The sequence below is a fragment of the Hipposideros armiger genome, unplaced genomic scaffold, assembly GCF_001890085.2.
Source record: "Hipposideros armiger isolate ML-2016 unplaced genomic scaffold, ASM189008v1 scaffold_18, whole genome shotgun sequence".
Lineage (NCBI taxonomy): Eukaryota > Metazoa > Chordata > Mammalia > Chiroptera > Hipposideridae > Hipposideros > Hipposideros armiger.
The window spans coordinates 4226688-4238889 of NW_017731368.1; the positions used below are offsets into that span (position 1 = coordinate 4226688).

The 12202-nt window shown below is 48.1% G+C and overlaps 1 protein-coding gene across 1 annotated transcript in view; it reads right to left on the reverse strand.

Annotated features, from left to right (window-relative positions):
- Positions 1-12202, reverse strand: part of LARS2 (leucyl-tRNA synthetase 2, mitochondrial) — a 133693-nt gene that overhangs the window by 46587 nt on the left and 74904 nt on the right. Inside the window, exons 8-12 of the mRNA XM_019630964.1 lie at positions 9645-9795; positions 6506-6621; positions 4838-5121; positions 1275-1373; positions 835-929 (exon numbers count right to left, since the gene is read on the reverse strand). Of these exons, the coding sequence (XP_019486509.1) occupies positions 835-929; positions 1275-1373; positions 4838-5121; positions 6506-6621; positions 9645-9795 (745 nt within the window). The remainder of the gene's footprint in view (positions 1-834; positions 930-1274; positions 1374-4837; positions 5122-6505; positions 6622-9644; positions 9796-12202) is intronic.

Sequence of the window (12202 nt, forward strand, 5' to 3'; positions counted from 1 at the left end):
CCGGTGGTTCCCAGATAGTGGTCGCCTTGTACCCTTTCTGCCTTAGCTGGCTACTGTTTACTCAGGATCCTATTCAAATGGCCTGAACTCAAATGCCAGGGCGGGATTGGGGTGTGTGTTTGGGCGGGGTGGGGGAGAGGGGCAGGATCACCTGTCTCCCTGGAAATAGATGATTTTAAAACCAGTGAAGATAAGGGGGACATTTTATTTTTGTGCATGGGCTACGGGGTTGCAGGATAATTGTCCCATGGACAAGGACAACCAGGCAAGGCCTCTGAAGCATGCTGTTGTTTTTTTCCTGTGTTCTACGATAGTTTTCTTTTGTTCTCATTCTCTACATATCTACCTAATGCTCTTCCCCTATGTATCTGCTTTTGTAAAAGAAACACATGCACATAGCTGAAAAACCAAACAGCACTGAAAGGTGTGCAATTTGGAGCAGTGGTCTCCAGCCCCATTCCTCCACGAACCCCTTCTCCCCCAGGGTCTACCCCTTAGCCACTTTGAATTCTTTCGGCTGTTTCTTCTGGCAGTTATTAAAAAAAATGTTCATCCTCTTCATTGATTTACCAATGTTAGAAATTACCTATTGACTGCATGTGATAAGAGGTGATGCTTCTCAGCTCTCCTAATCTTTACCTCTCACCTTCCCTGTACAGTTATGTCATTATTTTCAGTTAAGTAAATAACATTAGATCTTTATAATCGTATAAATGCAGTTCAATGCAGGGCCAAGGAGGGAATTGCTACAGCACTTCCTTCCTTTGTGCTTTTGATTTTTCTTGTACTTGGGGTTTATGTGGCTGTGAAGAATCTAATTTGGTAATCTCACACGCTCCCTGTACGGGGCTTGTTTCAGGGAGCGCAGCAGAGCAGCAGCTTCTAGCGGCTCCATCTTTAAATCCACCGGGGGTCCATGCCAGGCCAGGCTCTCGCACAAGCAGAGGACCAGAGCAGTCATCTCAGCCCGACTTGGGACTGTCCAATGGACAAGCTTTGCCTGGGGCGTCCTGCTGGCCTGGGTGAGACCTTCTCAGAGCTGCACTGTGGTCTGAGGCTCTCCTGACCCATCCCCCATCCTTCCTCCTCTCCCCTCACAGGTGTCAGACCTGCAGCATGGCTGGTCTAAGGGCTCTCCTGCCGACTCCTGCTCCCTCGCCGGTTATTCTTCACAGGCATTTCCCCCAATAAACCTCTTGTACATCTCATTCCACCTTGGTGTTTGCTTCGTGGAAGACCCCGACACGTGCTCAAAGAATGAATCAGGGCTCTACCTGTGAGTATTCTGAGGGTCGGTGTATCTGAAGTAGTACCAAGCAGAATCAACAAAGGTATCCATCGTGTCTGTCTCTCTCTTGGCTGCCCCTTTGCACCTAAGAAATAAATGAAGTTCATCAGTTGGTTTCTTTTTAAATATCAATGCAGTTTTCCACCAGCTTTTGAGAAAGCTATGGCAATCAGTATGAATTTAAAATGTCATTAAGAACAATGCCACATCATGAAAAGATAATGCAGAGAAAGTTCTCTTTTTGTATCGTGCCGTACAAGATGTTTTAAAGACATTTACAGAATAAGAGTTTCAGTCTTCAACAATTAAAAGCCTTATTTTCCACCTCTCTGAATTTAGCCTGGGAGAAAATCTAGCAACCTAAAAGGAGCACACAGGACGAGGTGTCTCTTTTGTGCATGAACTTCCATTGTAGGCACGTCAGGGCTGTCTTCAGCCAAACCCTACGTTACAACGCTTAAGAGGCAATCAACTGATGAAGAGAAGTTGAAAACCAAATGTAGCAAAATGTTGCTCTGAAAAATGAACTTGAGCTTTTTTTTTTTTTTAAAGTCTCTGCTCTTGGCCAAGGGGTGCAGAAGTTCCGTGCGGTGACCTGAGGAAGATAAGTCACCTCTGAGGCCCAAAGGCAACGAGTGGTGTGCCGGAGCCAACGCACACCAGCTTGTGAGCATCAGCTGGGACCACCTCCAGCCCCCCACTCCGTGACAAGCGACGTCAGGTTGGTAGCCTGAAATTATCCCCTGGTGGGAGCATATGTACCACAGAAATCGGCAAACACTATAGACGCGAAGCCCCCTGCCAGAGAACTCCTTAGTACACATTTACCAACACACCACTGCCTAAACACAGGTTCCTAACAGAAGGGTGAGGACAGAAAGTGAATGGAGGTCCTTGGCGTGTGAGGGGCTGAAGAGAAAAAGCAATCCTCGTCCTAGGGATGGACACGCCTGGGGAGGACTCAGGCTCCACAAGGGCCTGAATGCTGGACCAAGTGGAAGCACATTCCTAGGGTGGTGGGCCTGTAGGACTGAGAGAACCGGTGCCAAAAGCCGTAACTTCTAGGTACCCAAGAGAGGGCGCTCTGCGTCAAGCCTAGTCTAGGAGGGGGCTCGGCTTCCTGGAAGACCCCTCCAGGCCTGAATCAGCAGTGGATGGGTTGAGTCAGCTGTTAACAGGGACCTTTTGTGGCAGTGAGAAGCCACAGCAGAACACAGCTCAGACTCCAGGGTCTCCCTCGAGGCATAAAAGCTGACCACTCACCCCTCCAAATACCGCCCCTTGCGGGTTCTTGGAGGGGCAGGAGCCCCCACGAGGAAGTGATGAATCTTCTGCTAATTTTGTATGAGAGGGCTTGAATCGGTTTTTAATTTTTCAATAAAAGAAGAGTTGCATTTATATCTCGCATCTGTGAAGCAGTTCATACTGGCTTTACAAACATCACCAAAGGAAACAGCCACTACCCACCGCCCACTTATTCAATGGAAACGGCTGAGCAGAGAGACAGGCGCCCCCGATCTGGGGGAGCTCTGGGACTCCCAGGGTCCTTCTGCATGTTAGCCAGGGGGCTCCCACTGGGAGCAGTGGTGGGCCTGGGACTAGGAGCCATTCAGAGAGCGGCCCCAGGGGATCCTGTTTCCTACCCCCACGGCTGCTCTAAGACACCGATCCCAACAGCGCATCTCTACGGCATCTCTACGTCAAAGCCAGGTCTTTTATTTGGAGAGCAACCAACTAGAACACAGATGCTATTTTGGGAAGTAATTAGAAGATAAAGGTTGCTTCTTCTCCCTCACCATGAGTGCGCGCACCCTTAGAAGTTAGGAAGAAAATGCAGGACTTGACTGAGAAGAGGACTAAAAGCTGCCATGCTGATTTTTTCAATGGTCACGTGGGACTTGAAGACAAGCGACATGTTCCACTGCTGACACTAAAAGCTGGGTAACACAGAAGATGCGGCTTGGTGTTATCATGATTAATTATTAGCTCCAATGGTAATAATACTAACACTGGGTAGCAGGCCCTAAGCCCAGTGCTTCACAGGCACTATCTCATTTAATTCCCAGTAACCCTGGGGATTATGAGGTAGGTACGACTCATGTCCCCCTTTTGCAGATGCGTAACTAGGGTTCAGAGAGGTTAAGAAATCCGCCCCAAGTCTTGGAGCTCAACAGCAACGAGTCCACATGTGTTGGGCTCTGGTGCCTGTGGTCCTTAGCGCTGTGCCATCCCTCCTGGCACGCTGGCTCGGTGGCCCTTAGCCCTGGGTGCACGTTAGAGCCTGACCAACATCAAGGCCTGGGCTCCGCCCTCAACGAGTCTGCAGCCAGGCAGGAAACCTCATTCCCACTGAGGCCCTAGCGGCTGTCACCGGTGCACTGAAGGCCACCAACGTCTCCGGCATGGAGGCCCTGTCACTGCTTATCAACAGGGTGTGCTATTTTCTTCCTGGAGCCCATTTCTACCTTAAAATGGCCCAGAGCTTCCAATGTCCCTGCCTACAAGCCCCGTCTCAAAAGTCAAGACTATTCATGTGAGGACCTGGCGAGTCCTTGGTAGGATGGCAGTAACACGTCCATTTACTGAGAGGTTGCTGGGTAGGATTATCACTGTGTAGGATTACCACTGTGTGGTAACAAAGTCTTCCGAGCAGCCCTTCAAGGGGATTATTTTAGTTCCTGATAAGGGAACTAAAGCTCAGAGAAGTCAAGTGACTTTCCCAAGGCCACACAGCAACTTAACAGGCAGGGCCCAGACCTGAATCCATGACTGTCTGATCCCCAGCCTGGTGTGTGGTTACCTAATTACCAACCTCGTAACTCAGCTCTGTGCTGACAGAGGACTAAATCACTTTACACACTCTGATTATGACCTATAAATCTGAGAAAAATGGCTTTTCCATCGAAGGAAGGAGGAATAGACTGGGGCTTGGTATCGGTTATTTATTTGTGTCATCAGCTGGTATGGCATCATAAAAACTACATTTGAGACATGCCAGTGAATTGACAGAAAAACGTAATTCCACTTCCAAAATAAAAAGAAAAGAAATGTGGTGGGTATCCGTGTATTGAAGAGCGAACTCCCTGAGCAAACTGGCTGTGGTAGCTTCTGTGCTGCTACCTGTGATAAAATCTCCACTGTTATCCGTCATTAGACAGGGAAACTGTAAGGCGAAGAGGAGAAAGCATCTTCTCTCATCTCCAAGGAACTCTTGGGAATATAAGATGGAAGAAGGTGGTCTTTTAGGAAGCTGTGATGAAAATATGCAGCTTTTCCCTCAGTTGGGTCAGATGCTTCTGGGGAGGATGTGAACTAACCTGCTGCTCCCCCAGCTCAGAGAGGAGAGGAGAGGGCGCCCGTCACGGTGGCGGGCCCCAGGCTCCAGCACCTTCTCTCAAAGGTCCCCAAAGACCTATAGTATTCTTTCCAGCATGGTGGGAGTCCCGGAAGAAGGGAGCAGACTCAGCACCAGGAGGGACGGGGGACTCTGAAACCCCAGCAGGGTGCTGGGGCCACAGACAGTCTCGGCGGGGGCCCGTGGTTCCTTACCTGGGGCAGGAGCAGTTCACCCACTCGGAGGCCGTGGCCAGTGGGGAGCCTCCCTTGCCAGTGAAAGATGTGATGCTGGGTAAGGTCACGGGCAAGTCCTCCAGGGGCACAGGTACGGGGCCGCAGGCCGGGCAGTGCACCATGGGGATGGGTGTGCCCCAGTACCGCTGCCTTGAGATCAGCCAGTCCTTCAGTTTGTCACTTGTCACATCTCCACCCACTTTCTTCCTCTGGGCTTTCTGAGTCAAGGCTAGAAACGCATCCTGCCGGTTCATACCTGTGAACTGAGAGGGGAAGGAGAGAGGTCCCATTTTTCCATTCAAAGGAGCAAGTCACCACCCCCACACTGCCCCCAGGGACGGCTGTGCTTAGCTGTGGTTCTGGGCACGGCCTCGTGATGGCGCTCGTGAGCCCTAGGGGCCTCGGCCCGTGGACCCCTTCCTCCCTGAGATACTATTAAAAATTATATTTTATGACTATGTTGAATAAAGAGGAATATAAATTTTAACCCTAAAAGTTCACTTTTTTCCTTCTGATTTTAAGAGACATTAAAGCCTTTTGGGGGCCCCCTAAAAGTACTGTGCTTTAGGCACTGTATCCCCTGGGACATCTGATGGGTAAAGTGGCCCCGGTTCTGGGGACCTCCTGAGCCCTGCCTACGGAGATAATCAAACATCAGCATTTAGCTGCCAGTAAACAACTGCATGATATGTATTTTTTATGAGTACTCCTCTGCTGGGGGGGAAATATCCAGAAAAGAAAAACTCAGAATTATCCAAAAGCAGAAGGAATTCAGTCACGCAGGGCAATGAACTGGGCCCCAGCCTGAAAAACCAGAACCACTCATTTTCCCCTTAGATGCTTTTCTTTATAGAAAGCAGGGCAGAACACTAATAGTAGAAAAGAGAAACGCTCTTTTCACCTGACGCTTTTCAGGGAACAAAACTAATGAGAAGAATCGGGCCAGCCTGGCCTGCTGACAGCCCGGATCGTGGGTTCCCTGGAACGGGTTCAGTGAGGGTGGCCTGCGCACCTACTCTGTGCCAGGCTTGTGCTGGGCATTGGGGCACAGAGATAAATCGGGTCTGCCCCCTGCCCTCAAGGCGCCTCCAGTCACAAGGAGGAGGAATGAGGAGGTACAGCTTTGCTTATGCAGAGCAGCTGTTTTCACTGAGGGCCTGAAGTGTCTGCGGCAGGACAGGGCTGTCTGCCCAGGAACCTCTTACAGAGGGAGGGCCCCTTTTGCGCCCTGCACTCCCCCTGTCAATACACAATTACAGAGCAGAAGTCACAAGCTCTCTGAAAAATCCGTCTTCTCCACACATCACTGTTTTTACACGGCAGAAGCTCATGGATGAAAGAGTTTTCCTGGGAGGGGTTCTTTTTTCTCCAGCAGAAGAGACCCCAGATAAAGTTTCGTTACTGTGATTGATCATCATGCTATTCTAGGATTGGGTTCAACTTAAGAGTTGATAAACTTCTAGATCGTGAAAAAAGAATATTATTTTGTTTTCACAGATGAAGAAATGAGGCTGCGAGACTGTTAGGGGTGGGGATGAGCAAAATGGCAGGCTGTAATTTGCACCTGCAGGAAAACGTCTCATCAGATGCATGTCAAGCTCATGAATAGGGAAGTGAGGTCGTAGGCCTGGGCCACAGGGCACCCACCTCAGCGGAGCCGCTCAGTCTCTCTGTGCCATCAGGCATCCTTTCGATGACTTCGCAGTAGGACAGGCCCAGGGCTTGGGCCAAGGTGGTGTCCTCTGAGCTGGTGCTGGGAATTCCTACGGAGAGGGGAAGAAACACGACATGTCTCCTTTGCAAATGCCCCGATCACAATGACTGACAGCACTGACACTCAGCTTTAGCTTCTCCAAGGAGACTCTGTCTTTTTCAGGTAGAGAAGTTACAGAAGCACATGACATTTACTGGGGAAAAGGAGAAGGGTTGGAGAAACCCACCACCCTAACACGACCACTCGGCCATATTGGTGTTATTTCCTCTGAGCTTTTCCCTTTGCTTAGTGTCTATTTAAAAACAGTGGTAATTCTAAAATATACAACTTGGGGTGCTTTTGGTCACTGAAACAATAAATCACGAGCATCTGGCGTGATTTGAGCTCCCTCAGGGACAGAGGACAGTGGCGTTCTCCTGAGAAGCGGGGCTGACTCCGCCAGCATTTCCTAGCACCCTAGAAACATCCACTCATCAGGAAGCCAAGGGCTGGCAGCGGTGCTGTTTCACACTGTGCTTTGTTCCCAGAGGCGGCGATACATTCTGAGGAGACATTTATTCTTCAACCCACACATGCCCTTGAGGAGACGGCGCCGAGCAGGAGTAAATCACTCACGCAGAGGGCCAGGCCTGCTGTTTCGGCTTCCGCCGTTCCCAGCAGGTCTCTCAGGGGCTGGCTCTGGAGGCAGGGTTCCTCCTCGGCATTATTAACATTCCGGACTTTCCATGGGGGCTGCTCTGTGCACTGTGGGATGTTGAGCAGCTGCCCTGGTCTCCACCAGTAGCACCCCCGCCCCCCAGTTGTGACAGACAAAAATGTCTCTAACATTGGGCCGGCCGAGTGGCGCGACGGTTAAGAACTCGCTTGGGATGCCAGAGGGCCCCGGTTCGGATCCCACATATGAGGGCCAGTGACACTGCCCTCTACAGCTAAGATGCTGAACAACAGCTCAACCTGGAGCTGGGCTGCCGTGAGTCGCCGGCGACGGCGTGGGCTGCAGTCCCTGTGGCAGTGGATTGCCATGGGCTACCGTGTGTGGCCAGCAGCCAGCGTGAGCGGCCAGCAGCCGCAGTGAGCGGCCGTCCAGAAGCCGGCGACTGATCTGCCTCACCCGGGAAGAGCGCAATGATGGTGCCAACTTGGGGCCAGTGAAGCAACATCCTTCACAACTAGATTGAAGAACAAAACGACAGCAACTTGTCTGTTCCCCTTTCCCCAATTCCCCAGCACTGTTCCCATCCCCCCAATTCCCCAATAAAAAATCTTAAAAAAAAAAAATGTCTCTAACATTGCCACATGTCCCCTGGTGGCCAAATTGCCCCTGGTTGAGAACTCCCGCTGCAGGGCCCATTGTCAAAACTGCTATCCTCCTGTGGACACAATACATCTTGCAGCAACTGAGAGCGACAAAACTAAGGGTAATACACAAAATGCTTCAGTCGGGTTTTGAAAACAGCCTCTCTGGAACATTGCCTTAAAAGGGTGATTGCGTGTTTCGGAGACATGCTCTCCAGCTCTGTGGGGAGATGGAAAGTTCTGTGGTGTTCCAGCTGAGATTACTGACAGAAAGCACCACATGAGGCAGATAAATGTTCACAGTGGACTTGAAGAACCCTGACGAGTGAGGACAAATGGCAAGCAGTAACTAGTACCAAAAAATGCTCGTGACCAAGAAGGGAGAAGAGTCACTTACCAGAAGTGCATGGTTTGGAGTAACTAGGAGTAATATTCAGATGCAGATATCGTGACACAAAATTTATCTGACCACAGATAAAGAATGTTCTGGGCCTCGGGATGGTCACACAGAACTCAGGAGAATATGCCCTGTTTGTAACAGGCAGGTGACATGGCCAAAGCACCACTTTATCTTTTGTTTATTTCTGTTTCTGTTCTTGGAGGGCAAGAGGCAATAACTCAGAAAATGTTACTTATGTAACTGTGGGAAATCAAGACAACAGGAAAAATGATTTTCCAGGCATACCTAAAAAGTCAGGTTTTTTTTCCTTCAGAACTCTCAATATTGTGTCAGTACTGTGACTCAAAATACCAAAAGAAAAGGAAAAAAGCCACATCAATAAGGGCTTCCTTTATTGTTTATCTTGGCTAGTTATAGTAATGAATTTAACTAACTATAAACTTTAACTAACTAATTTAACTAACTAACTATAAACACAAAAGCAGTAGAAGGAATTACTTCCTTGAAGCAACATACTTTCTAGGTTTAAATTTCCAGAAGAGAATGACTTGGCTGGCTTAATATATTTTTCTGTGTTGGTGTTTCTTCAAATCACTTTGTCAGAAAACGGATCTGAGAATTGTGAGGAAAAAAAACATGCTTTTGATAAGAAATGCTATTTCTTCTGTGTGCTAGGAAATAGAGTGTGGAAATAACTTTCTCTGCAGGGTTTTGGCACTTTGGAGACTGGCTAGAATCTACAGTAGGAACACTGAAAAGGGAGCCACTCGGGCAGTTCCTGAGGGCAGACCTTGGGCAGGGCCATCGCAGGTTGTTATCCCCTGGGGACAGTCACAGACTTCCTGTTGGGTGAGGATCGTTTAGAACTCTCACAAAAGAGTAAGGCTGCCAAGAATATCCAATTTACAGTTCTAAATAAGCCTTCAATTTTACTGCTGTTTCATGATCCTTTTCTTGAATAGCTCCTTGGGAGTTCACCTCCCCCACAAAGTCCTCACCAAAAACCCAGCCCACACCGATGGTTTGTGCTTTGAACCCTCATCTCAGCAGCTGCTGTTGGTTCTAGGAGTCCTGAGACTGGGCAGCTGAGTTGTACTGTTCCCCATGTCAGAGGTACAAGTCTCATGAACTGGACCTACTGGCAAGATCCATGGGCCAGACATCCTCTCCTGCTCTGGACAGCAGCTAGCAAGGTGCAACACACTTCATATGCTTTCAGAATGTAGTCGTTAGATAAGGGACGTTCGTTTTCACAAAGAGGCAAAAACAGATCATGGAGCCAACAATCAGCTCTTTCACTTGGCGGCAACGGACTCGTGTTCTGCTTTGAAGCCTGCTAAGTACACTATCCCGATTACATTTTAATAACTGCTTACCTATTTTTGAATCCAGTGAGCCCTCAAAGTCAGCTTTGGCCAAGATAACAACAGGGACCTCCTGCTGGGTGAGCAAGTTCACAGCGGTCACAGGCGTGAGGCAATCTGAAAACGAGAGCAAAGACCTGTGGCCGCCAGTCCGCTGGGGTCCCTGAATCTCAGCAGAGACAGGTGAGAAAAATCAGCATTAGACCTTCCGTGTTTTGTGCTAGTTGCTAAAGAATTTGTTCTTTGAAGGTACTAACAGATCATTCACACCAGTGGGAAATCAAAAGATGAAACGAATACATGAACGTGTTCATCCAAACTAATAACCAAAGAAGTGAAAATGGCATTTTTATTTTCCAGATGGTGGAGAAAAGATGGTCCCACCACCCCCTTTTCCTTTTGAAAAATACCTCAAATATACAGGAGAATGAGCAACACAGAAATTGATCTATGGTATAACTAGGAGACGTCTGGACTTCCAAACCATAACCCTGAAAGATGGAAGTGGATAGAATAGAAGATGCCTGAGCAGAGAGATTTCCAGCCACACAAAGACTACACGGTTTCTTCCCACATACCCTTCCTCAGAAGAAACGGAGAGTGTGTTCCAGCAAAATGAGAGTAAGTCAAGAAAGAGACAGACATGGGATCCAGGAAACAGAGGGTCCAACAAAGGAAAGAGATTGGGTATTTGCAGAACAAAGAAGGGAATCCTATCACGACAGATGTGTAGTGGAGGCCTGGCGTGTGAACTGTCAGATGTGAGCAGGACAGGGCCCCAGGAAGCATCTTCAGGATAAAAAGGGAATCAATACATTATCCGGCAGATTGGAATGTGTAGAAAACTGTACTGAGAGGCGTTCAAAGAGCTTCTAGGAGGGTGTGGGAAGACTTAATCAGAAATTCAAAGAACACAAAGCAAATGAAAAAAAATGATGACATATGAACTTCGGGAAAAATAAAGTTATATAAAAAGGAAAATGTAATCCAGTATACTTGGCTCAGTTGAGAACAATATTTATGTGGTCATAATAAAACACTTAATTTGAAACTATCCAAACAGTGTGTCATCTTAAGTGAAGCTTGTTACAATTACTGCAGTGGGGAGACAAGCCAGGCAGCCATGAATCTTCGCTGGAAGCATGAAGACCCAAATAAAGTCCCAGAGGAAGAAGGGAGGGAAGGCTAAACTCGGGCAGTGAGTGCGCTTGAGCTTATTGTAACATCAGCAATTAACAACAGTTATAATTTACAAACTCTTACTATTTACCCTTGCCATGTTTTAAGGCTTTATATAATTATCTAAAAGATGTTTTACAACCCCCAAAGTTAAAATAAGCCTAGGGATTAGGATTCATTTTTCAAAGAGGTCAAAGAGAGGCTCTGTAGGCATCTCAGCCAGCTCTGATCTTCTTTCCTGTTGACTGTCAGGAAGACAGGATGGGGTACGGTGGGGACAGACTGCGCTGCAACCCACATGGGTCTCTACGGCTGAGGTTCAGCCAGCACCCATGGTACCATGGCTGGGAGGCACCTGCTGCCCGAGCTGCTTCAGGGCTGACACATGTCAATTATTTCTGACCCCATACTATCCCATCTCAAAGAGGAGGTGTGCACGTGTGAATTCTGCAATTATGATACAATGTTATTAGGAGGATGGAAGGTGAGGGATGATGAAGTTAAGAGTAAAAGTCACTAGATGACTAGAAGTGGTGAATTGAGAGACAGCGATATAGGCATATTACAAAGACACAGGCAGGCGTCTACCAGTGAAGCAGCTGTGGCACAGACTCCACATCTGACTCCCCCTCTGATTCAGCAACAGAATGTTTAGCTGGACACACGGCTGCATAGCTAATGGCAGCATTGCCCAGTGCCCCTGCGTGCGGCCGCGGAGCACGCGCAGAAGCAACTTCTAGTTCATGCTGTCAGAGAAGGAGCGACCACGCCCTTCTACACGCTCCTCCCACCCCCGTCTTCCTTGCTGCGATGCAGATGAACTGCAGACCATCTTAGAACACACGGCTAAGGGCAAGGGCCAAGGAGGGCCGAGAGGGAGACACGGAAAGAGCCGTGGTCCTGACTGCCGCCCAAAGCAGACTTGTCATTCGCACTCTGAGTTTCACGTGAGCAAGAAAGAAACACCTGCCTTTTAAAATCACTGTTTCTCTAGGGCTCTGTCATAGCTACCAAACTTATATACTAAGAAACACATACTCAAAACAATTAAAAGTAGTTGGGTAGTTACTATTGTTGCTAGTAGTACTTTTGACTTTTCATGTAATATACATATATCACTTGGATTTTAAAAAACACAAATTAATTTTTAAAAAGAGAGATGGAAATTAACCTTGAAGTAGTATCATTTTATATCTGGTAAGCTAGCAAACACGGTTGGAAGGGTAACATCAACGTTTGTGAAAGTGCATTGAAATTCATGTATCATTGGATATGGCACCATAAACAGATGTAGCCCTTTCAGAAACCAATAAAAGCAACATGTAACAGGAACTAGAAAATGCTCATAACCTCTGACCCAAAAAATCCCACTCTTGGGAAAGTCTCCCAAG